The following is a 27,651-nucleotide window of genomic DNA, read 5'->3' as shown; positions in this document are numbered from 1 at the left end:
GCTAAATACCAAATAAATAACTAATCACCCAATTGTAGTTAACCAAGGAACATATCAACAATGGACGAATAATTTATTTAAGTCTAATCATCCCGAGTTACGAATTAGATTAATTATATCTGACTGGATTAATTATATCTGGCTGGATTAATTAAGATTATTCTGGGATATTTAATTGAAATATGGGGCAGAGGGAAGCCCAGTCATTCATTACTGGTATCGTCTGGATCAATGGTTGTGTGTGTATGTGGGCGGTGGGGGGGTGTAGGGGAGGGGGGGGAGGAGGGGAGGGGTGGTGGCGGTAGGGAGGGGGAGGGTGGTATGGTAGGGAGGGGGGGAGGAGGGGGAGGGTGGTATGGTAGGGAGGGGGGGAGGAGGGGAGGGTGGTGGGCGGGGAGGAGGGGGAGGGTGGTATGGTAGGGGAGGGGGAGGGAGGGGGGAGGGTGGTATGGTGTAGGGGAGGGGGGGAGGGGTGTATGGTAGGGAGGGGGAGGGGTGGTGGGTAGGGGAGGGGGAGGAGGGGAGGGTGGTGGTAGGAAGGGGGAGGAGGAGGGGAGGTGCTAAGAAAGGGGTGAAGGGGAGGGGCGGAGTAGACTATGGAGGAGAAAGAGGAAGAGAAGGAGGAAGAGGAGGAGATAAAACGAGGAAAAGAAAGACAAAATGAGTAAGACAGAAATATTAAAAAGTAAACAATAACAACAACAACAACAACAACAATAAATACAACAACAACAACAGCAACAACACCAACAAAAACAAAAACAACAACAACAACAACAACAGCCATGCCATCAGAAACAACAAAAACAACAGCACTATCAATAACGAAACTGCAATCATGATCAAGGAATTCAATTATTCTGGTCAATGGGTGAATTTACTGCGCCACTGCCACCACCACTTCCTCCACAGCTACCACTATCACCACCACCACCACCACCACCATAACTACTAACACATACTACCACAACTACTATCACGTCAACCAACATTACCATAAGAAAAACCATCACTATTTTCATTACCACCAACACTACCACTACTACCAAGAACCACCACCACCACCACCACCACCACCACCACCACCACCACCACCACCACCACATTGCCTGACTTTTAATTTCAGTATAAATTAGACACATTTTTCATTTCCTTTTCCATTCGTCAGTTTAGCATTATCAGTTTCCGGTGTGTGTGTGTGTGTGTGTGTGTGTGTGTGTGTGTGTGTGTGTGTGTGTGTGTGTGTGTGTCAAGAAAGAAAAACAATGACCTAATTCACAAGAAAAATTAGACTAAATGCTCTTATAATCACCTTCTTTAATTACTCTCTCAGGTTAATAATTGCACCATGAACGAGGCTCAAAAATATCTCTCAATCCTGAATACAAAAAAATAAACAAAAATAAAATGTTGCGTCATTAGTATCAATACAGCCACGGTTCTGTAGGTGAGATAAGCAGCACCTGATATCTTTATTGATATCATCTGGGAGTCTTACCTGGGAGTCTTACCTGGGAGTTTTACCTGGAACACGGAGCACTAATGAGGCGCTCCATCTTTTTTTTTTTACCCGGAAGGCGTTTGTGGGTTGAATATAAACACGGGGATATTCTCTTACTCGGTGTAATAGTTACCAGAGGCGAGGATGATCGGGGAGTGAAGTCATAGAAAACGGTGCTCTTACTGTGGTGTTTTGAAGTGGGGCAAACTTAAGTATTTCCGGTTAATATACAGTACGTCCTTCCTACCCTCCTTCCTTCGTTCCTTCTTTTTTTCCCATGTGTCGGTCTGTGGGCCCCTTGTGTCGGTCTGTTGCCTCGGGCACAAGAGACCTGCCTGTCAGCGTCATGTCAACAGGACGTAATAATTCTTCCGTCCACAAAAAAATGAAAATTAATTTATTCTTAAAATAGATAACATCTTGTTATATTAATTTAATTTAGATTTTTCTCTCTAGATGCCTGGCAACTAGGAAGCCGGGTAGCTAGGAAGCCGGGTTGCTAGAAAGCCGGGTTGCTAGAAATCCGGGTAGTTAGGAAGCCGGGGTTGCTAGGAAGACGGGGTTGCTAGGAAGACGGGGTTGCTCGGAAGACGGGGTTGCTAGGAAGACGGGGTTGCTAGGAAGACGGGTAGTTAGGAAGCCGTCGTAGTAGTAGTAGTAGTAGTAGTAGTATCCTTCCCGTTTAAATGTGATGTACTTTCGTCTTAAATCTTATTAATGTTAACATATATGACGTGGCGGGCAAGGTAATGCGATGAGTCGGACCATTAGGCTCAAATTGCTTAACCATATGACCTAATTGCTTCGTTACCTGAGCCGAGGAATACGGTGAGAGGTATAGGAGAAGGGGAGGGGGTTAGAATAAGGGATAGAGGGTGGTGAAGCGTGGAATATAATAGAAAATGGGTATAATAGAAAACAAGGATGAAAATAATGTATAGGGGGAACTGAAGAAAGATGAGACATGAGACGAAATAATGAGAAAGATATAGTTGTGGAAGATGGGGGAAAGATTTAATATGAAGGGAGGGGAATAGGGAGAGAGGAAATATCAAGAAGAAAGAGAGGGATATTATATTGCTCACTAGAAGGTAAAGTAGAGACATGACTGTAAATAAAATAAAAAACTACGAAAATTATCAGGATAGATTCCGATTAAACAGTTTACACACAAAGTTCCTCTAAATAAACCTTTCTCTCTTTGTGAACATATTTAAGATAGATGTCAATAATAAACTTTATAGATAGTGATACTAAGATCTACTGAACACTACTGAAGTATTATTGTAAAAAAAAAAAAAATGTCTGGCAGCGTCTAAAGTGTTGGTAATTTCAAGGGAAAGAATATATTGTCACAAGACCTCTTCCAGTCTAACCTACACCTGCACCTTTTCATTTCTCTTCACACTGCTGAGATATTGAGTAAAATGGATCACAAAGGCTGCCAATCTGCCGTGTCACAAAACCCCCGTCCCCAGTCTAGCAAGGTTAAGTTAGGTTAGGATAGTGTAACGTAACGTACCTTGTATTAACAAAATATTACGCCAACAAACTCACCTGTTATATCTTATTTAGTTTTTGGTATTCAACACACGTGAATATATTATAAACTACCATAATATCTCACAATGATATTTATAAAGTCTTCCTATCCTCAAAAAGACGATATTAAATGTAAAATAAAGACACATTAGTTGTGTGATGTTAGCTAAGTTACTCAACAACAAACACTTAATATGTTATTTACACTCGGTTATATATTGTGGCATTTCATATCAGTCAACCAAAGTGTTCTCTTTCTCCTACACTCTATAGACACACGTAAACAAACACTGGATTAAAAATAGAAGTGGAATATAAAAGATAGAACAACATTTCCTCTTTACAAATCAGGAATTTTTTTTTGGGGGGGTTGGGTGAGGGGGGTGGGGGTGGGGGGTGAGGGTGGGGGTGAGGTGGGGGTGAGGGGGGTGGGGGTGGGGGAGTTAGAGGTTTTATTGGCAGCGAGAGAATGTGAGATACAATATTGGAACCCAGGATGGCATTCGAGAGACGGGGACAGCCTCAAAATAAAGTTGGCTTATCCACTTCTGGTGAGGAGTGATGACCGAGAGAGTGAGAGAGGAATACACCTCATTTATTGATTTTGGCGAGGAGAGGAAAGAGGAGAGGAGAGGAAAGAGGAGAGGAGAGGAGAGAGACGGTAGGTTACAGAGGGATCGGAATGGTGATTTTGAGGGTGAGGTGATGTCGGAGGCTGGGATGGTGATTGATAGTGTAGGAGATAATGGTGATGGTGTTTATGGTGTCTGATCATCACATAGAGGCTTGTTATGGCAGCCATTGGTTGAAAATATCGAATAAATGAACCAAAAGCGTTGTTAAGGTACATGACTGCCATATTAACCGAGCTGTTGTTATTGTTGCTAAGAATAAATGAAGGTGAGGAGGTTAATTAAACGACGCATCCTATGGAAGGAGAGAGAGAGAGAGAGAGAGAGAGAGAGAGAGAGAGAGAGAGAGAGAGAGAGAGTAGGAACACAACAGGTCGCTCACATACCGTCACAAGCGCGTCACTGGTAGACTTAAGCCTCCCCTCTTATTACTTTAAGCCCTAAACCTAACCTAACCCAACCTAACTTAACCTAACCTAAAAGACTATACAAATCTCATCACAATATAGCTTACCTTATCGGGGTGTTACAAGGTGATGTTTTGGTGTCTACTTTCATATTTTAAATGGTTAAAAAACTTACCCAAACAAGTCTCCAAGATATACTGTTTTGGGTTAGATTAAGGTTAGCTTAGGTTAGGTTTCAAATTGATTGATCTAAAATTGAAGGATTGAACATTAGGCATCAGAAGAAGAAGAAGAACAACAACAACAACAACATCAAGGAAAAGAAGAAAATAAGAAGCAGAAGACCAATAACAACAGCAAAGAAGAAGAAGAAGAAGTGACTGTTGTAAAGGAACACATTTTCAGGGTGTGGGATGAGGAATTCAAAACCTTCCTGATTAATCTCTGCCTCTGCCACTCACCCACGGTTATATATAGAATATTGGAAAGATTAAAAGACGAGGAATAAAGTAAGACGATTCACATGTCCTTCGTGTGGGCGTAAGATGAGACATTTCTTGGGTCTTTTATGATATAACTTGATCTGAGGGTCAGCTTCCAAGGCAAAAGGAATAAGACTTACCGTGTAGTGGATTTCTCCCCTACAAACGCTGTTTGTCGCTGCGTAGCCGACCCAGCGAATTTCCCAGTGTATGCCTCGTGGTCTGGGTCAACCAGCGCCGCCATACATCACGGAGGTCAACTACTAAACCTCACCATATCCCATAACCGTACAGATGGACGAGCTTAATGTAAACACTGATTCTTCGCTGTCTTGTGGATGGTCATATACAAATGTTTAAATTATCACATTTATGTATGTGTTTGATATTAGCTAACTTACATGACTAGCAGACAAAAGTAAATGGCTATGAATAAATTTAAGTGTATGAGTAAATACGTTGGCCATTGATCAAACATCTCGATTTCCACAAGTATATTACATCCCGCGGGGTTAATTTCTCACTCCGTGGAGCAATGAATCACTAGTCACGTCACATTGCCTTACCTTTTATGCTGCGCTGCCGACTACCGCTCAAAATACGAATTCAAGCAACCAAAACACGAAGAAACTTCACTCGGATGCTGGTATATGTGCAGACAAGCTCCACCCCCCAGCCATTTCAGCCAATCAACGGTGGCGGCGTCTCCAGTTGCCATGGTGATGATGACGTCGTTTCAGAAGGTCAAAGGTCGAAGGAGGAAGAGAAAGGGGTAAAAGAGGAGGAGAAGGTAAGAAGAGGATAAGAAAGAGGAAGAGGTAAAAAAGGGAGAGGGGCGGAGAAGAAGGAAGAGGAGAAAGGGTTAGAAGAGGAAGATGAGGAGGTAAAAAAGGGAGAGGAGGCGGAGAAGGAGGTGAAGGAAGAAGAGGAGGGAGAGGGTGAATGATATCGTTGAGTTGCTGCTGTCATATAAGGCACCAGCTTACCAAGGGACGAGGGAAGGTAACGTAATTTTGTCTCCTAGTTTATCGTATCATTATCCCTACCCCTCTGTCTCACCCCCCCCCTCCTACTCTTATTCCTTCACTTCTCCAAAATCTATATCTCACTCTTTCCATAACTCCTGTTCTATTATTCCAACTCTTATTTTATTTCATTTTCCTCTCATTACCATACGCATTTCCTTCTTTTCTCACGTCCCCTCCCCCAATATCCTGACAAAAGAACCAAGCCGTTAATTTGGTTTATGCGACCTTGAGGCTTCGTCGTGGTATATTTTCAAGGTTATGTTGTCTGAAATCTCAACAGTGTGTCGTCGTGAGGTCAAGAGGCATGAGTTTAGACGTGTTATAAACAAATTCCTTTTCTTGTGTTTAATTAACTTAAGAGACAACAGCAACAACAACAACAAATAAAAAAAAATGCAGATAAATATTTTACGACATTTTTTTCATCTTTTAAATTCACACACGCACATATTTTTTCTTCTGCGTATTAATAATCTCTTTATGTTACAGGACGAGGCGGCAGCAGCTACTGGGGGAGGAGGAGGAGGAGGAGCAGGTACAGTAGGAGGCGCTGCAGGTCTTGCCTCACCTGGGAGTATCCAGGGAGAGAGGGTTTACCGACGGAGAGGTCCTTGGTACGTCCAAATGGGTCGAGTCTTCGCTACCTTCCTCTCCCGTATCTGCCCTTGCCGATGTCCGACCAAACCCTGAGGACTCGCAGCTCCCTCCACCTCCCTTCACGCCCCGGGGGACTGGGTGTAGGGGGGAGGGGCGCTGACGGTGAAGAAGAAGAAAAAGAACAAAAAAAAGAACGATTGGTTTAGCCACGATCTCTGGTGAACACGTGAGAGGGAGAGAATTTATCACTAGTCGACCCATCACCCTGTCGAGATAACTGTCCTGTCCATTGGGGTGAAAATACTCAGTTAAGATCTATGATGGATTTTTCCCCTTTAGGATGACAGATGCTAAAAGTTTTCTTGAATAGATGGCTTAATGAAGTTACCGCTCTCTTGTGATGTCTTTAATTGATGGCTCAGTGAAGTCATTGATGTCCTCGGCTTACAGAAGGCCCAGGGAGGTTGTGTGAAGATAGGAACGTGTTGTCTTCGATGTCTGTCTGTATCTCAGTATGGAGGATGTCACTCATGATGATAATATACCATAACGTCTCATTAATGCTCGGTACAAGTCATTAATGTCACTCAAACTATGATGACCTTCGCTAACGACCTTAAATTTTGGGTGTTTTCTCTCTCCTCCTGTCGCTCTGTATCTCTCTAGTGAATACATCTATCTATTCATTTATTAATTTCTAGTTTAACAAGATCCAGGTGTTGTTGAAACCGTAAACAAAAATACTTAATAAATCTTTACATAATACTTCATCATCTTGTCCTCTAACACGCAGTAAAGTGGCGACAGTCTGACCAATCATAAACCTCCGACAGGGCAGATAAAAGATCAGCCAATCACAATGCATCTCCAAACGTCTTTCGTCTAGATAAACCAATCACAGTAAATTTTACGACGCCCGTTTAGTATCAAAAGAGAAAACCCGACCAACCAGGTTCAATTATCCTACTTGATGATATCAGAGTGGCTTAAATTGGACCAATAAGTAAAGTACATCTCTAAGTATATTCCCAGTGCCCATAATTTGACCAATCAACAGTGTGTATCTTACAGAATGAAAGAGGATTGGCAGAAATTCGACGAATTAGAACGCACCCTAACACAATATTTCTGGCGAAGGTTTTAAGGGATCATACCTGTGTGTGTGTGTGTGTGTGTGTGTGTGTGTGTGTGTGTGTGTGTGTGTGTGTGTGTGTGTGTGTGTGTGTGTGTGTGTGTGAGTGTGTGCCTTCATAGGCTAGCTACCAGTATTACTCCAGTTTTAAGCCCCGAACTTAACATAAATTTCCCCAACACTCGAATTTATTTCTTTTCTGTAAAAGTCTCGCCATGATATATTTAAACAGCTAGATACACTATAGACACACACACACACACACACACACGGCCACACTAGTTGGCTTCTTAATAACTGTTCCGGCGCCTGACAGCCACAACAAAAGATCCAAAAATGAAAATAAATCAATTATCCATTATGTATCGTGTTGTTAAGTAGTAAATACAAAATGCACTTTAGAATACAGCTGTAGTGAAGGCATAGCTTATTAACTTATCACATGAGCGGGGTCTTATAGAAGTTAAAGGAACGAGGATTACAGATATCATATAATAATACAGTATTGATCTGTGTGTCTGTAAGAAGATGTTTAATGGAGGAATGAATTGCTACAGATCAGTTGTATTTTGAAGTGAATGTCACCATTTAACACAATTAAAAAAAATGTACACTGAACTAAATACTAACTCACTGTAGTCTTATCATTTTGTACTAGCTTTCAAATGATACATCTGTAAAGAAATCAAATAGCCCAGTTTACGGAGGCCAGAATGGTGTTACACTGAGGAGAGGAGACCTAGTACATATCCCATCTACTAGGAGACGTGCTATTGAAACTAGGTCACATGAAGACTTGACCCTTATCTTAATGGTTAGTTTAGGTTGACCATTAACACTAGTAGCCACAAGCACTTGTATATACTGCAGTGTGTAGCTCCACTATACTCCTCTGCCTTCCGAAAGCACTTGAGTAGGAGTTTAGGGACGCCAGCTTACCGGGGTCACCAGTACACCTAACCTAACCTAACCTAACCTAACCTAACCTAACCTAACCTAACCTAACCTAACCTAACCTAACCTAACCTACCCTAACCTACCCTAACTTAACCTACTCTAACCTAACCTACCCTAACCTAACCTACTCTAACTTTATATACGAAAAGACATGTTATTAAGTACATATTTCTCAACTACTGGTATGTGATAGTTGGCAGATGCTGGTACTCTCTCTCTCTCTCTCTCTCTCTCTCTCTCTCTCTCTCTCTCTCTCTCTCTCTCTCTCTCTCTTTAGATAGGTTTAAGCATACACTGGATGGCTGGCCGCCCCTACATTCATACTCTACAGTGCTACTCTCTTCAATGTGCCTATTTCACTAGATGTATGATGAGTGTATTCTATGGTGGACATACTCTCTGAAGTAGATGCCGTAGTGAGTGTGTGTATGTTCTCAAGGGAAGATATATCATCGGGTGACAAGATGATATGTTCCAGAGTCTGTTTAGTCAGTGGAGGGAATATTCAGCAATATTCCTTGTATGATATTTATTAAAGCATATTCTCCAGGTATGATCTAACGCAAAAAAAAAAATAATAATGTTGTGCTGTAACTCATTTTGTTGTGGTAAGTTCTCTAATATGCTGCTGACCATATTCTTAAGTTCTCTAATATGCTGCTGACCATATTCTTAAGTTCTCTAATATGCTGCTGACCATATTCTTAAGTTCTCTAATATGCTGCTGACCATATTCTTAAGTTCTCTAATATGCTGCTGGCCATATTCTTAAGTTCTCTAATATGCTGCTGACCATATTCTTACTGGTATATTCTTTCTCTCTTGATTTTATTTGTTTTACTCCAAGTTGTGAAAATGTATCGTGTAGAATTTTTGTTTTGTTTTGGTTTAATGAGATAAACTGCTATTCTGTGTGGGTTATATAGCTGAGTTTTGTGCGTCGTGTTGGCTATGGTGTACTGAGGCCACGACCACATAAACTTCGACGTATCGTAGACGTATAACATGACGTAGAGTATACCAAATGGGAACTTATGCTGTGTCAAACTGATAAAAACAATGTGATGTGTGGATATTGTTGTGTACTTATACCGATTCTTCTGCTATCAAAGGCCTTCTTAACAGATTAATAATGTTATGACAGTGTCTCTATACAGGCAGAGTTGTGGATCTTTCTTTGCTCCCGGTTACTCACCCAAGAGGAGGAGAGGATGTTGTTGTCAGTACAGGGTCTCAGGCTGCAGTGTGGTGGGGACATACTTATAGTAAAGTCATCGCGTTACACTAGGGGGCATTTTAATCCTTTGATGATGATGATTCAACCTTTTGATGATGATTTAACCCTTTGATGACGACGATTTAACCCTCTGGCGATGAATTAACCCTTTGATCACGACGATAATTTAACCATTTGACGATGCTAATACACCCCATTAACGATGATGATTTAACCCTTTAACAATTCTCACTTAACCACCGACTCTGTAGCCAGATCAGTCCAGAATAAGAAGAAAAACAATTGACTAACGATGTTGAGGATGCTAGTCAACGCATCTTATGGTATTAGAACTGAATCATTAGGATCGTGGTTCAAGGCCAGGACAAACGATAGGGGATTCGAACCTGAGTCTTGGGATGTGTTGGGTGCAGATAGATCCTGGATAATCAAAAATAACACAGGAAAATCGTAATGATATTGAGGAGGTGTGCAGGAGATGTGAGGGAGAAAGGGAGGAGTGTGTAGGGGAGGTGAGGGAGAAAGGGAGGAGTGTGTAGGGGAGGTGAGGGAGAAAGGGAGGAGTGTGTAGGGGAGGTGAGGGAGAAAGGAAGGAGTGTGTAAGGGAGGTGAGGGAGAAAGGGAGGAGTGTGTAGGGGAGGTGAGGGAGAAAGGGAGGAGTGTGTGGGGGGTGAGGAGAAAGGGGTGTGCAGGGAGGCGGGGAGAAAGGGAGGTGTGGGGGAGGTGAGGGAGAAAGGGAGGGTGTGTGGGGGTGGGGATAAGGGAGGAGTGTAAGGGGGGGGGTGAGGGAGGGATGGAGGCGTCTTTGATATCTGCAGAAGAATCGGTGTGAACGTTAGTCTGTCTATAACTTATCTCGGAGATGCTATTCTTTCACAATGTTTTATAACGTAAGGAAATTATTTTACTAAATCTATGTAAAACTATCAGGAGACATTGATATAAATGTTATGTATGCAATCATCAGTGGACGTTTTATTCAACCTTTTGTCAACTCACTAGTGATACGTCAGACGAATGAGCTCTTAAACACACACTAAGAGAGAGAGAGAGCAATATGTGTGTGTGTGTGTGGGATAGAGAGTGGAGGGAAGAGACGAGGTTGTTTTAGAAACGGAAGATATGTAAGATATGATAACAGAGGCAGAGGTAAGAGTGTAAGCAAGAGGGGTGAAGCTGTAGAGGTTATGAGAGTCAGGCTTCAATAGGTGAAGATGGAGGGAGAAAAAACTTAACAGGATGAGAATAAAAAAAAACAGTGAGGGAATTGGAGAGAAGAAGATGAAGAAAAGGCAGGTAATTGAGGAAGAGGAAGGAGAGGAGGAGAGAAAAGTTGTGAAAGATGACGATGAGGAGGAGGAAGATGACGACGATGAAGAGAAGAAAGGACGATGGATAATCCTTCAACACAACAACATTGCATATAAATAACCATTTGTTGATAGTAAGAACGTGTATATCGTGTAATTATAGTGTTGAAAAGGACCAAAAATTTTATATACAGTGAGAAAAAGAAGATTATACCGTTGAACAAAGTTATCCCTTAAATATATTCGTTTTCTACCATTATCCCAGTAACAAAGAAAATGGTACACTGAACGGATCTCGATATACTTCTTCCTTGTCTCTTTTTAACACTCTATATCAGTTTGAAGGACCTCACATCAGCAGCTTGAGTTATGTTTGTTATCTCTGAAGTTAAGACACTCTATTCAGATCCACAAAACAGACGAGGCGGGATTTTAGTCTCCTTAATGAGTAGATTGTTACTTGACTGAAAACTTTGCCTGCATTATGGAGTTTGTGTGGTGAGGAAAATCTTCTCAATAACGCCATTAAAAGTGACACTTGATGAATTCCTCAGTAAAAAACAGTAGCTCTTTGTATCAATATTATGTAAATTCAGACGAAAAAACATGAATACTTCTTTAACAAAATAGAATTCCCTACATCAATATAAATAAACGCACAATTGAAATATATACTAAATGAGGATAACTTATGGGACCTACTGAATAACCACATGAAGCTGCCATAATCCAGATGAAACAGTGAAGAAGTTAATGATGTGAGATAATGGATCGACTGACTAGATCTGGAGAATTTGGACAAAGTTATAGGCTATAGTGCGTAAATCTGCCACCGGGGGGGATTTCCATCGCTTGGGGACAGATTGAACTATTTTGCATCGCTTGTTAACTATTGAGAGTGGTAGATATTAATCTTAATCTCTTATTTAGGGGAAATTTTAGCCAGTTATTTTATTTTCGATTATAATTATTTTGTTTGTCCATTTAGCCTTCAGACCATCTTTATTAGAGTTATTTTTCAGTTGTGTTAAAGTCTTTGTGACAAATATATTATGACGAGAGAATAAAATCCCCGCCAGGATAAGGGAACAGATCATAATATTGACGCCACGATGCTTCCTGTTGTCAGATATCCTGTTGTTCTCGTTGTCATGTACAGAGATTTAAGGAAGTGTAACAGAATATGGGGAAAGAGGATATGGGGGGCGGTGTGGGGTGTGGGGTGGTGGGAGGAGGTGGGGGAGTTAGGAGGGGAGTTGGGGGTGTGGGGTGGTGGGAGGAGGTGGGGGAGTTGGGAGGGTAGTGGAGGGTGTGGGGTGGTGGAGGAGGGGGTCAACGTGGGAGTGTGGGGGGTTGGAGGTAGGGAGAGACTTGGGCCTTGGTTGAGGGGAGGAGATATATATATATATAAACACGGCCACGGGGGGTCCTGTGTTGACGTAGCAGAGACGCCTGAGGATACTGATTGGCGCGAGAAGTTGCGGTGCGGCGAAACTGTGGTGGTGTGGTGTCCGAGAAGAGTTGTATATGTGTGTGGTACTGAAATTTAGCCATTTCAGCTTTTGATTGTGGTATTGGTGATGTAGTTGGAGAAAGTATGGTTGTAGTGATTCTGGTAGGGGTTTAAGTGGTTGTGGTAGTGGTGGTGTTGGTAGGAGTAAGAGTGGTTGTGGTGATTCTGGTAGGGGTGGTTGTTGTGGTCGTGGCGGCTGTGGTAGGGTTATCAGGGAACACCCACTCTGTGTAGTATACAGGATGAAGACAGGGAGATGGCATGAGAAGGTGTTCTTGATAGGTGTAGGTGTGTTCATTATCCTGCCCGCCCTCACCTACACTCACCCACCACCAGAGTGTCCTGGCTGTGAACCACAAGGTAAATTATCCATACTTTTTCATATACTAATGCTATTTTTACTACTACTACTACTACTACTAGTGGCGGCTCGTGATAAAATGCAAAAAGGGGGACTGCAATTTTTTATAATTTGCAAAAGAAAAAAAAAACCTTAGGGTCCAGTTTGTGAGTTGAAGTTGATGGCGTGAATACTCTGGGGCCCAGCTGGGCATCTGGGGCCCAGCTGTACATTGCTTGAAAGATAAACTCCGTGCGGCGGCTCTTTGATGTACCAAAGTGATTAGCTACTTTTTCACAAAAGTCATTTATTTTTGTGACCGTTTTATTTTCAATGAATATCATTACTAAAGCAGATAATGTCATCCATCGTGATATTCGGCAAAAAAGTTTGGATTCTTTTCAAGGCTGTAAAACACCTTTCTGCCTCAGCCGTTGTCATTATCTTGATAAGCTTTACAGTTTCTGATAATGTAGACTGTAGATAGCTTTCATTAAGCACGGCTCAAGGTCTGTCTACTGTGAAGTAGAAGGGCTGCTATTATACCCCTCCACCGCACGTGTCAGTTAGGTCAATGGACTGCAGAGATTGAAGACCAAATTTCAGTGCAGCACGGGCACTAATTGCGTAATATATAATGACGACAACATTCTATCTGAATATTTTTATAAAAACTTGATTAAATTGTTTGTCTGGTATAGAAGTAGAGGTACTATACGTCTGACAGTTTTGTAGGGGAGCTGCAGCCCTGCAGCCCTTATGGACTTAGCATGCTTCCCTGTTGGGCACTGTAAACGCTTCTGCGCTTCACCTTACACAAGGATGTAGGGGAGTGCCCAATAAATAATAATAAAAAACTGCTACTACTACTACTACTACTACTACTACTACTACTACTACTACTACTACTACTACTACTACTACTACTATTACAACAACTTCTACTACTACTACTATAACTACTACTACTATTTCATTCTTTCATTTATATAAAGTAATATTACGTTCACAATATTGACTTAAATTTTACTCTGCATGTCTCACAGAGTTAAGGAAGCTTTGAAATTCACGACGGTGTCTTCTCTCTCCTCAGGCTGTGAACAAAGAGAAATGGGTGACATTTCAAACCTGGTGACTTACGCACAATTTCAGCCTCAAGCCACAATACATCTTATCATTAACACACCAAAGTGGGAAAAATTTGCACTAAAATTGTTACAAAGCGGAAAAGTCATATACAGAGTGTTGATTCGAATGATAAATAATAATAAAATAACTGCAGTATTCCAGGGAGATGATATTGAGAAGAAATCATCGTTAACCCCTAGTGTATTGGTTGTAGGTCAGCAGGTCACCCTTAAGTTTACCAAGAACAATGGAGTAACAAAGCTACTCCTGGGAAACTCTCAGGCACAAGACCACATCCATCTACCCAACGCTTCACTTGGCCACATTGACACCATCCACTTCATCCGCAAGAGGAGAGTCAACATGACCGTCAATCTCTGTGGTATGTCAATACTTCCACCCACCAACATCATCACAATGCTGAACTTACAATTATAATTTCACAAATCATGTAAGATCGATTAATGTCATATTTATACATTTAACAGGGATAGTTATTAGCTCCATATGTCTCACGAAAGGTATAAATGCATCCTGACATTCCATTCTTGAGCATTTTATTTATGAGAAAAAATGATATTATTCTAAAGTAAAATGTGTTTCAGACTGGTCAAGCTCTAGATGTCCTCCAGTGTATTACCCGAGTACAGCTGAAACACAAACTACATCTACGACACCCTGTCCTGTCCCTGAGCCTTGTGAGGTATGTGCCACAACCCCTTCGTCGTCTGACCCCAGCGTGGTAGAGAACTCACCTGCCTTTTCGACACAAACGTCAGTCCCATCGACTCACCCTAGCGTAGTCGACAACTCACCTGCCTTCTCGACACTATCAACACTATCAGAGCAAATGACACGATTGCAAAAATGTTTTGAGTCTGACCAAGAAGACTGGAAATGTTGGCTTATCTGTGGTCTGGCAGGGATGTGTATCTTATTCGTTATATCATTGGTGGTCGCGTCTAGTGTCATCTGCCAGCTGAGGAGGAAGTACCTGGAGCTGAGGGCCTCCTTAGCTCGGTCGTCATCATTAGAGGGTTGGCGCCAGTCTTGTGATGAGCCGCAGGATCCTCCTAAAGGTCTTCTGACAACAGGCCGTGATTCTCCCGCTAACCACATCTATAACGAGCCTGACGAGTGGGAGTCGCAGCTCTATCACAACCCTGAACTTTCTTCTGAGTGGGATTCAATACACTCGGCCCACTCATTCCAAGCTACAGATCAAGGTGATGTCGGGGGAGAGTGGGGGGCAACACATACAACCCACTCAGAATACTTTAATGAGTGGGACCCAACAGAAGGAGCTCACACAGAATGCTCCAACGAGTGGGACCCAACATACACAGACATCTCAAATGTTACCTGCGAAGTGGTCACAACACTCACTCGGCCTTCAGATCTTTTATATGTAAGGAATTCTCCGCTAAGGAATTCCCCTCAATGCGAAAGGAACACCTACCACGCCCTGAAACACGCCCACACCCTGAAACACGACCACATCCTAGAACACGACCACACCCTGGAACACTACGACACCCTGGAACACTACAACACCCTGAAACACGACCACACCCTGAAACACGACCACACCCTGGAACACGACCACACCCTGGAACACTACGACACCCTGGAACACGTCCACACCCTGGAATACGACCACACCATTGGGAGAGAAGAGGACACACCTTCCCACTACAATTACAACATCTGATAATTAAGACCAGTTTTAGTCACTCCTCTCCAAGAATTTCTAATGTATTGTTATATTATTATGATTTATATAGAATGTGTTTGGAGTGAAAATATGTTGCTTGTGTTTATATATATATATATACATTACATGTCAACGTAAATATAGATGATTGCTTGACAATTTATATAATTGAAATTGTAAAACTCTGATAACATTATTTAATTAAATTATATGAAACAGACACTCACTGCTGACAATAACCAACTGACACTCACTGCTGATAACAACCAACTGACACTCACTGCTGACAACAACCAACTGACACTCACTGCTGACAACAACCAACTGACACTCACTGCTGACAACAACCAACTGACACTCACTGCTGACAACAACCAACTGACACTCACTGCTGATAACAACCAACTGACACTCACTGCTGATAACAACCAACTGACACTCACTGCTGATAACAACCAACTGACACTCACTGCTGACAATAACCAACTGACACTCACTGCTGACAACAACCCACTCACCTGACTGACACTCACTGCTGACAACAACCAACTGACACTCACTGCTGATAACAACCAACTGACACTCACTGCTGACAACAACCAACTGACACCACTGCTGATAACAACCAACTGACACTCACTGCTGATAACGACCAACGACACTCACTTAACAACCAACTGGACACTCACTGCTGATAACAACCAACTGACACTCACTGCTGACAACAACCAACTGACACTCACTGCTGACAACAACCAACTGACACTCTGACAACAACCAACTGACACTCACTGCTGATAACAACCAACTGACACTCACTGCTGATAACAACCAACTGACACTCACTGCTGACAATAACCAACTGACACTCACTGACAATAACCAACCGACACTCACTGCTGACAACAACCAACTGACACTCACTGCTGACAATAACCAACTGACACTCACTGCTGACAACAACCAACTGACACTCCTGCTGATAACAACCAACTGACAACTGATAACAACCAACTGACACTCACTGCTGATAACAACCAACTGACACTCACTGCTGATAACAACCAACTGACACTCACTGACAACAACCAACTGACACTCACTGCTGACAATAACCACCTGACATTCACTGCTGACAACATCCACCTGACACTCACTGCTGACAACAACCAACTGACACTCACTGCTGACAATAACCACCTGACACTCACTGCTGACAACATCCACCTGACACTCACTGCTGACAACAACCAACTGACATTCACTGCTGACAACATCCACCTGACATTCACGGCTGACAATAACCACCTGACATTCACGGCTGACAATAACCACCTGACATTCACGGCTGACAATAACCACCTGACATTCACGGCTGACAATAACCACCTGACACTCACGGCTGACACTTCCTTAAATCTCTTTTTATCTCTGAAATATATAATTTTTCCCTCAATATGCTAAACATAACAACAGGAAGACGTCAATAGTAACAACAGGATAATGACAACAGGAAGACGTCAATAATAACAACAGGAAGACGTCACTATTATGAGCTGTTCCTCTTATCCTGGCGGGGATTTTATTCTGTCATCATAATATGTTTGTCACAAGGTTAGGTTAGGTTAGGTTAGGTTAGATTACACACTATATCAAGAAAAAGGTAAGATTTATACCTGGGGGCAGACTGTGATGAATAGGTGAGTCCAGTTATGTGTTTGATGAGGTGGGCCATGGCCACTAGTCAGCCCTCACACCTGGCTTAATTGGTTCATACATTCATACATACACTTTTCTTATACATTCAGACATACATGTGACCTCACCTTACAGTGCATCAAAGGTGAGCTAATTATGGTTCGGCTTTAACATATTAGGCATCGTGTTCATCTATATTAGTTTACATAATTACGTAGACAAAGATGCCAATACTAAACAACTATCCACTTATGTCTTGAATTTAATTACCAAGGCAAAAATATGGCAGAAAATAAAAGAAGGGAAACTGGATATAAAGTATAATTATTTTTTACAGTTATTTTACATCTCATTATCTGTTGAAACACTTAACAGGTACTGGAATCATTATCACTGAAAATATGGAATAAAATATAATAAAACAAATCCTTAATACTCTTGTTCATTTTATTTAAAGACAAGTGTTTAGTAATTATCACCTAATTTACATTTTGAGTTGGTGAGAACAGTACAAGAAAGACGTAGTTAAATGGAGAGAAACTATCCTTAAGTAATTCGTCTACAAGTAGTAAAAACACTTAATAAACCAATCATACGTTGAACATGATCACGACAAAGACTATGGTGTTAAGGCATCAATTAATCTCTATATATAATAATTGTTTCATATATAACTGACTTTATATATTTTCATGTATATTATATAAACTCCAGAAATATACAACTAATTCAATACCTGTTTTTGTTAGTTCTTTTTGTATTATAAGGTTTAATAAAGGACAATATAATGAACTGTTACATATTGTACACACATAAACTTGTACACAGTCTCTTACCAGTGATGAAAGATACAAAAATATAAAGTATACTCAAAACTCAATCACTTAATCAGTTATTCAGTCATTCAGTATTTATAGTGATACACAGTGCACGTAGAGAGAGAGAGAGAGAGAGAGAGAGAGAAAGAGAGAGAGAGAGAGAGAGGGTTAACTGAACTGGTCTCGTAAACCCAGTAGCCGCCCTCAACATAAGCTCACTGCATGAATGGAAGAAGAAGCATCGAACTGCGCCAATAACTGCGCCATCATCACCCAGCTATCATATTGTTTACACCTGATCGGGCAGACCGGACCAAATCCTCGCTCTAGGGATCGCCAAGGAGCTCTGTCGATTAAAAAAAAAAAATAGAGGAAAAATTAATAAACGTTAGTCAATTGTTTTTCTGGTTTTTGATAACTAATTAAATTCCGATGATTTTTTTAACTGTGTACTATAATATAACCTTTGAAGTCAATAGCACCAACAGCCCAATTTAATGTTGTGGAAGGAACTCTGCTTCATGTCCGTTAGAGGAAGGTTTCATATATAACGGACTTCGATTTAACGGAATAGTTTTATGCCAGATGATATATTTAGTCTGAAGATCATTGTTTTAAAAGACTTGTACAGTAAAACCTCTATTTAACAGACTGTATATGAAAGATTAGTCCGTTATATCGAAGTCCGTTATATATGAAACCTTCCAACGGACTTTATATAAGAGGCTAGTCCGTTAAATGGAAGTCCGTTATATAGAGGTCTCACCTGTAATACATATAACGTGATCAAAAGTAAGCAGAAAATATCTTGTGAATGACTGAACTATTAATATTTATCACAAGATGTTTACAACCTTTATCATACGTTCGGTCTTGGAGGAACTCAAGTCTTATATACACAAAATCCTAATCACCTGGACCTGTTAGAGCTATGGTTGATAAACAGAGATTAATCTGTGTGTAGAGAGAGAGTTAACAAGTTATCCTGAAGAAAAAGAAACGACGACTTCAAGTTAATTAATCCCTAGTAAACAATTGTCACTCGTCTCAAGGGCATACAGCAGTAGCTGACACAAGGCGCCTTTAACCTTACGTGATGTTCCCTGGCAGGTGGTGACGGCGGTAAATCTGTCGATATTCTGTGTCTTCTCTGTATTTCTGTTGGACTGGAGTCAGTTCGCTGTGGACTCGTCGGTATAGAATATACTCGCTGTTGTTCTGTCGGCATGAAGTCTACTCGCCCTGTCGGTCTTGAATGGCTAACCCCTGGATATCTATAATCAAAGTCATCACTAGTGGAAGAATCAGTCATGCCATCGATTTGTATCTGCTGAGTGTTGGTAGCTGTCAGTGGTCGTCGGTTTACGATTCTCAGGACCCGTGGTTGGCGGTGGTGGTGGTGGGGGTCCTCAACTCTGTCATACTGTTGGTCAGGAGTCTCACGGTCGCCCTTCAGCTCCGTCGTTACATTGGGGTTCATGGCCCTATAATCACCTGGTTCTTGCTGTTGGTAATATGTGGGTTAACTATCCATACACCTTGTGAGTCGAGTCAGATTAAGTCAAACTAATCTAAGTTTCAGTCACTTCATTCAACATCCTCACAAGATTCTGGGGTTAAATCCCACTAGAATAACATATGAGGAAGAAAATGTATTAAAATGATTTGTTCTCTAGTAAAATTATAATCTTGTATCGTATTAAATGTGATGAGTCAAAAGGTACTTGATGTTGACCGGGTTTAATAATGTTCCTTGGTAGTCTTAACAAGTGTTGCTTTATATGTGGTATGTACACTTGACCTTTATGTGTATTTAAAGAAGCAAATATCCACACAGTCATTCTTATGGGACCAACTTTCACGTGTATCAGTGTTGTGAAGGTACCAACTTATACCAACTTATATTTTAATAGATTATTTTTTTTTATTTACACATTTCTTAATATCTAATTTATGTAACCACTAATTCATAAACAATTACTTTTTTGGGGGCTAAGTACACCAATAAATAATTCGTAAATAACTGAGATAATTGATAAGCATAGAAGCCATTTAGAGATTAATATAATTTCTTATAAATTGAAACAATAATAAATCTAGATAGTAATGAAGCTTCAGGAATTATTGGTGAAGGAGGACACAGGCCTAAAACTTTCCAAGAAGTGAGAACAACAAAGACATACATGACGCTATTTATCAACCACAACAGTTTATAGACAACACAAACAATACACGGCTACACATACACATAATACACGGAACACATACACATAATACACGGAACACATACATAATTATAGACGGAACACATACACATAATACACGGAACACATACACATAATACACGGAACACATACACATAATACACATGCGTTAATACTGTTACAAAGGAAGAAATACATCGCCATTGTATGATTGATAACGTCTAAATGGTTCACGGGGCAACACAAATTAGAAGTAACAGTGAACAAAAACATTTAGAACAACAACAACTCTATATTGACAACACATATGAACTAATAACATAACATATGCTAGGTTAGGTTAGGTTAGGTTAGGTTAGGTTAGGTTAGCTTTATGATGCATTATTATAGGTTAGGTTAATGTTTGGCCAAGATGTAAACTCAGGAGCAAAATTAGTCCCGATCATTATGTGACCGTTCCGTACACGCATATAAGGGACGTACTGTGTAAATCTCTCTAAACATGTTTCAGAAGTCAAAACGTATGCACAGGTATCAACATGTAATTAAGACAGACAGCTGATGATCCTTACCTGTGAGGACGAGGAGGAATGGGTAGAAAGTATTGGGAATAATCCACGTCGCCTTCTGAGGGAATATACACAAGGCCATTGTTAATATTTGTGAACAAGACAACAATAGCTGGTCCCCCCCCCCCCCATCACTCTTTGAGACCATAATAGAAGGGGGTTATTACCAGTATGATCACCTAATGCCTCTACTCCTGAACCACGAACCCCCAAGATTGAGACTCGCGAATCTGAAGCATTTACGAACGGAATAATGTATCAGTCTACTGCTTTGGGTTCACGAATCTGAAACTTGGGGTTCGTGGTTCAGGATGAGAGGCGACAGGATTTTCGTGGATGACTGTGCATAAGATAAAGTTGTTGTCAAGAGGTAGTAATAATATACTTATAGTAGCCTACAGTAGTTAAGATCTTCAAACATAGAAAGTGCTTTGAGTTACGGTACAGATTCATAGCATATTCGAAGCCAATTTCAATGGTTCAGTAGACTATCTGCCCTAAGAAAGTCAGTTAGATTCTATCATCCTCAGTTGAGTTGAACATTTAACTGAATATAACCTTTCGTAGCTCGAGTCTTTACTGATTATCTCGCTTCAGGTTTTTATATATTCTTAATGACTTTTAGCCAATTTTCTTTATAAAATCTGCACAGATATCTAAAGAATATTGTGTGAGGAATATTTTGAGAAAAAACGCAAAAAGATTTCATTTACAAGAATATTTATCCATATATAATTATTTTTATACTTATTAATAATTATAATGAAGAGAAAATAAATATAAAATCAATTCTCCAACACAAATATTTTCTTGTCGATTTAGATAAAAACTTCATAGAACGTGTAGTGGTCCGCCAGCCTCGGAGTGTCCAAGAGCAATGTTATGCTCGTTAAATTCTATCAAACTTTCACTGTTGACACACTATTACTGATCAGAGACCAAGCGTAAGGTTAAACAAAGGACCCTCCTGGAAATAAGCAGCTGACATCTTTGTTGAATATCCTTGGTCAAGTTGTCTTAGTGTTTACCATTGTTGTTTACCTGCAGCACTGTCTCGGCACACAGGTAACCCACGGTCTACCTACACAGTCTACCTACATGGTCTATATTCATGTTGAACTGTATACCTGCATAGTTTATAAATATGCTTATCCAATTGTAAACCAGTATGATCACTTTATTGAATTATTATTATTATTATTATTATTATTATTATATTACAGAATGGAGTGTGCACCAAACAACACACTTACCGTCGCCTCCAGTAGAGGGCAGCACCGGCCAGGACGAGAACGATGGACAGGACGCTAGCCACAACACCAATCACAACTGTCCGGCAACATTACTAGATTAGCATTATGAAACACTTAATGAGAAGAGATAAAATATACCAAAATCCTGAGGAGGTTAAACCATTGTTCTCAAAGGTTAAAATTATTGTCTTCAAAGGGTTAAATAATTGTTCTCAAAGGGTTAAACTATCGTCGTCAGTTCAGTTGGTTCAATCAAAAGCAGTATAACATATGAAAATGGCAAAATACTGTTAATATCACTTTTCAAACATTAATAACAACATTTGGGAAGACTCAAGAGTAAATAGACTTCAGGGTGTGAAATATTGTACTACTTTCAGTACACATTATATCATGACTACAGTTGAATAATTATTAGGTAGGGTGACCCAGAAAAAGGTCCCTCCTTCCCTCCCTCCCCCTCTGCTCCCTGCCTCCCTCCCTACCTGCTTCCTGCCTCCCTCCCTACCTGCTCCCTGCGTCCCTCCCAACCTGCTCCCTGCGTCCCTCCCTGCCTGCTCCCTGCCTCCCTCCCAACCTGCTCCCTGCGTCCCTCCCTGCCTGCTCCCTGCCTCCCTCCCTGCCTGCCTGTTCCCTGAGACACTGTGAGTTGGAGGGAGGCAGTGAGGGAGAGAAGGAGGGAACAGGCAGGGAGGCAGGGAGCAAACAGGGACATTTTCTGGGGCACCTTATATACGGCAGGTCTTGTTGACGTCTACGATACAGTATATAATTATTATATAAAACACTTATGGTAAATAGGATAGAGGTGACTAACCTCTCATGTCGTATGTACACTTCTCGCCTGAGTAGTACCAAGAGGAACATCTGGAACACGGAACATATAGGTGAAGGTTAATTAGGAACATCTAGAACACGGAACCTACAGGTGAAGGATAATGAGTAACACATGGGACACGGAAGAAGAGATTAAAGGTCACATTAATAGTGTTTTCTCCTCTCTCTACCCTACAATAATAAATAATGTCTCACTATTAATCATTCTGTTTTGTTAATGGAATCCTTGTCTTCCTCAATCTGGTATTTATCACTTATATTTTTCCCTTTGTCACGAATCCTTAGTTGCGATGACTCGGTGTTACTGAGAGTTCCAGTGAATCAGGTACAGTATTAGTGATTTCATTGGAGCTCATGTAAGTCCAGGTGTATTGTATATATTATATTCTAATTATATTATTTGGACTATTTTGTAGTAATATGACATGTAAAATACATTTGTTTAATTGATTTATTCTATTTAGTTAGTTACTGCATAACAGCCATTAGACTAGTTAGTAACTAGTCTAATGGCTGTTACTGTAGTTCCGGTGATGAACACCAGAGGACCTTAACTCCCGCCATCCACCTGTTGGGTTGAGAAAAGTCGACAGAGAGTCAGTTTTACTCCTGACACCGACTGCTGTGTGTCGGATCTGTTTCCCCAATTCCTTTGACGTTGTCTGGGTATTTTCTTTACTGTGGCTGACCTGTATTCACCTCAACAGGTAAGTTATTCTTGTTATTTTTGTTAGGTATAATATTTAGGATGTTTAATAGGAATTAAAATAAGTTACCATTCTGTTTTGTTTTGTAATGTTCGTGCTTGAGTTTTCCTTGTGTATATGATGGTTGTTTTAAGTGTGTTTTTAACTCTGGGGCTTTTTCCTTCACAATTAAACAACGATTGACCTATTGAAGCCTGTCTAAAGCACCTTGTAATAATAAGTGCATTAACGTATTACAGATTAGTATCCTCTCAACCTGACTTAGATCTGTAATACCCTTCAGTTAAAAATCAAAGTACAGTAACTGGTAATAATCTTTTGACAGTCACCCAATCATTAACTGGAGACGGAGAAGCATGGATACTTATCTTGAGTGTGTGTGTGTGTGTGTGTGTGTGTGTGTGTGTGTGTGTGTGTGAGACAGCAGCATACTCACTTGCATTCCAGTTCGTACGTGTAAGTGTGCTGACAGTATCCGCCGTAGCCGCAGAAATTCTCAAGACACGGAGCTGAGAGAGGTAAACATAGATTAATTTCAGCTTCTTCTTAGGGATAGTTTAATTTTCTTTATTATTATTATTATTATTGATGGTAGTAGTAGTTAATAAAGAAGAAACGAGAAGAGAGGAAAGGAGTGGAGAAAGAAGAAGAATACGAAGGAGAAAAATCTAAAGATAAACTAGAGAAGAAGAAGAAGAATACTCACAGGCGCACACTTCTCCTGTTGACCCTTGTGGGGAGAAGTCTTCGAGTCCAGTGTTACAGAAACATTGACCCTCTTGGATTTCCAGCTCTGGGTCCTTCACGTCTCTACACGTAGCTTGAGGAGACAAACATACGACTCGAGATCCGCATAAGTTGGGTGTTGGACCTGAAGGAGATGTTGTTAAATCTCAAGTGATTATATCTACGAAAGGATTTTTTGTTTGTAATCCTTTGGTTGCCATAAGGACGGTAGGATATGTAGAGTGGTGACTATTGCTGTTTCTGTGTTTCATTTAATGTGGGACGGTATGGTGGGATAAAACGAGCTACCATTAGGACAGAAGGTGAGTGTTGTATCCACTCGCTCCTTAAGAACCATTGATTTATTCATTATCAATATAAGGATCCGATACGTAAAAAAGATTTGCAATTGACTGAGAGCTGAGGTAATAAGGACAATATTCTCTGTCATGTAAATAAAAGATGGTTGAAAAAAGGCCCCCCCCAAGACCTCCCAAGACCTCCCAAGACTCTACAGGACCACCCACCCCCCCCACCCAGATCCAAAAGACCCCCCCAAGACTCCCACAAGACCCTCTCTCCCCCCAAGACTTCTACAAGCCCCACAAGACCCGCCAAGACCCCCCTTCCCCCAAGAAAAAAAAATACTCAAAAGTTTACCCTCAAAATCAATCTTCTCTGATGGGATTTCGAGTCCAAGTTCTTGCGTGAATTCTTTGTCCTCCACGACCTTCACGAGTGACCTCTTCATCCTGTGGGCTGTATCCTTAGTGTAGGTGTCTGTGTCTCTCATGATGACGTTATTCTTTATCATCAGGCCATCTATCTTTCTCTCTTCCTCTCCCGCGTCATTTACGACCCATCTTCCCGCTGTTCCATTCGGGAGTGTCTTCACGTCCCTACGATTTAAGAGTCACTTTAGTTGACATAATAATGGTCATCATCTGATTATAACGTATATAAATCGTCCCCGAAAACATGTACCGTAAAGTTCCTTAATCTGTCTCTTCCCCCTGAACCACTAACCCCCGAGAGATTCAGACTCGTGAACCCGAAGCAGTAGACTGATACATTATTCTGTCCATAAATGCTTCGGGTTCATAAGTCTGAATCTCTCGGGGGTTCGTGGTTCAGGAGGAGAGGCGAACGCAATTAGTAGTTGACTAAAGACTATGTTAAACCGACACTCACTATAATTTAGAGGAAATATACTGTAATTAAGAAGGGGGGGGGGGGTGTCTTGCCAGGTACACTGTTTTAAAGAAGTTTGATTAGGGTAGGTTATTGACACTTTGGTATATACTCCTGACACTTAAGGTATATACTCCTGACACTTAAGGTATATACTCCTGACACTTATGATACACACTCCTAACGCTTATAGTTCAACAGATTTCACTCAAACGTCTATCCACGGCTGACACCACTAACCGTTTGACTTTCAGAGTCGCGCTGCAGACTTCTCCTGTACCAAGACCTGCCACGCTTACAATTTCACACCTCTGGAATGAGTCTAGATTGGCCTCCTGAGCTGCGGCCAGATACTGTGGGTGACGAGAGGGAGACAGGGTGAGAGGTCCACGTAGAAGGTTATTTTTATTATTATTATTATTATTATTATTATTATTATTATTATTATTATTATTATTATTATTATTATCATAGAAAAGTTTAAAGAATAAGAAAGGACTATACATATAACATAAATATGTATGTATGGATGTATGTATGTATGTATGTATGTATGTATGCACTGTATATATAAAAGTTGAGTTAGGTGGTTTTGTCTAGTTGGTGAGAGAGACGGGACATGCACTACTAAATTACACTCTCTCTTTCCACATACCTGCTCCCTCTTATCAAATTATATATATTTTTATTTATCACCTAAACTGATTAGCCGTCCGGTGTTTCACTTGGTGTAACGGGAGAGAGTGAGCGACCTGAAGGTTTCCTCGTAAATTACACGTACATACATACTTACATACATACATCCATACATACATACATACATACATACATACATACATACATACATACATAGTACATACCACGAGAGTTGAGACTAAGAGGTTAGTAATAGACTTACCAGTTTAGTCAGCATATTAAGGAGTTCCAGAAAGACTGCGGAGTTCCTATGGCAGTAATTGTTGTCCCAAGGCTTGTTGTCGACCGTGAGCTGAGAGGGATGTTCCATCACCTCTGTGGTACACGGCGAGACACTCATGTTATGATATGAGACACTGAGGATGTGTTCAAAATTGGGTTGAAAATTGGAATTCTTTTGAGCACCCATACTCAAGGGTGAATATATCTTACTCAAGGGGTTAATGTTAGTCTGTGTTGGTGATATTTAGAGATGATATAAATTCTCTCTGGCTATCGAGGCAGCTAATGGTGTTGGATACAAGGGTCAATGTTATACCTCTTCGGCACGGCGATAATAACACGGTCTTATTATGAGATTATGCATTATTATTATTATTATTATTATTATTATTATTATTATTATTATTATTATTATTATTATTATTATTATTATTATTATTATTTTTATTATTATTATTATTATTATTATTATTATTATTATTATTATTATTATTACTATTATTGATTTATATGTAATATATAGTTAGTTTTTCTGTCAAGACATTCACATAAGCTATAACCCACAGGACAATGAAAGGAGACAGAGGAGTGATGTTCAAAACCTTTCAAACGGATGGACTGATTACATCAACTGAGGGTGACAGGATACGATTACTAAAGCGACTGACCACCGCTTTTCTCAAAACACTGGAGAGTTATAACTGAATTTAAGGACAATTTTCATCATTGTCTGATGGAAGTAATATACCACGTTATAGTCACACCTCCTTACCTGCACACACGCCAGTCTTCCCAGTCTCTGGTTTCTCATAGCCGACCTTACACAGACACTCGTAGTCGCCTTTCTCGTTCTTCAGGCACCTCTCGAAATTGTTCACCCGACAGCCGGATAATTCTGGATTCACGGTTACGTTTCGTTCAAGTAGATCAGTGTAGAACCGTGGACACTGCTCGCTAGGTACTGATGTGGTGATTGGAAGGGGTGCAGGGGTGGTGGTGATAGGAGTGGTGACAGTAGTGGGTCTGGTGGTTGTGGTGGTAGTGGTTGTGGTGATGGTGGTTGTGATATCGGTGGATGTGGGAGCGGTGGATGTGGGTGTAGTGACGAGCGGTGAAGCTGCAGTAAGGATGAAAATAAACATAATCAGTCATCAGCTTAGCACCGAGGCAAACACTAAGTCTTATATGTACTAATTATCAGTAACTATTT

General features: G+C 40.7%; 3 protein-coding genes across 7 annotated transcripts in view; 2 read left to right on the top strand and 1 right to left on the bottom strand.

The window, feature by feature from the left end:
* Positions 1-8,343, top strand: part of LOC121871824 — a 61,930-nt gene extending 53,587 nt beyond the window's left edge. For all 5 annotated transcript variants that reach the window (XM_042374337.1, XM_042374336.1, XM_042374339.1 and 2 more), the window contains one exon: positions 6,082-8,343. In XM_042374337.1, coding sequence (XP_042230271.1) covers positions 6,082-6,282 — 201 coding nt within the window. In that variant the 3' untranslated portion in view covers positions 6,283-8,343. The remainder of the gene's footprint in view (positions 1-6,081) is intronic.
* A 3,932-nt stretch (positions 8,344-12,275) lies between these two features.
* On the top strand, positions 12,276-16,028 carry LOC121871688. Its single transcript, XM_042374101.1, has 3 exons — positions 12,276-12,698; positions 13,772-14,188; positions 14,412-16,028. Exons 1-3 carry the CDS (start codon positions 12,581-12,583, stop codon positions 15,515-15,517), a joined length of 1,641 nt encoding a protein of 546 aa, XP_042230035.1. The 5' UTR covers positions 12,276-12,580; the 3' UTR covers positions 15,518-16,028.
* Positions 16,029-17,647: 1,619 nt separating this feature from the next.
* On the bottom strand, positions 17,648-27,448 carry LOC121871823. Its single transcript, XM_042374334.1, has 11 exons — positions 27,214-27,448; positions 26,422-26,534; positions 25,764-25,876; positions 24,993-25,231; positions 24,313-24,477; positions 24,043-24,115; positions 22,880-22,929; positions 22,063-22,138; positions 20,813-20,867; positions 19,130-19,540; positions 17,648-18,382 (listed from the first exon to the last, which is right to left on the bottom strand). The coding sequence occupies exons 2-11, from the start codon at positions 26,527-26,529 to the stop codon at positions 18,326-18,328; spliced, it is 1,347 nt and encodes a 448-aa protein (XP_042230268.1). The 5' UTR covers positions 26,530-26,534; positions 27,214-27,448; the 3' UTR covers positions 17,648-18,325.
* Between the last annotated feature and the right edge of the window lie 203 nt (positions 27,449-27,651).

This window comes from Homarus americanus, unplaced genomic scaffold (assembly GCF_018991925.1).
Source record: "Homarus americanus isolate GMGI-L3 unplaced genomic scaffold, GMGI_Hamer_2.0 scaffold39675, whole genome shotgun sequence".
Taxonomy (NCBI): Eukaryota; Metazoa; Arthropoda; class Malacostraca; order Decapoda; family Nephropidae; genus Homarus; species Homarus americanus.
This window is presented reverse-complemented; position numbering and strand designations above follow the sequence as displayed.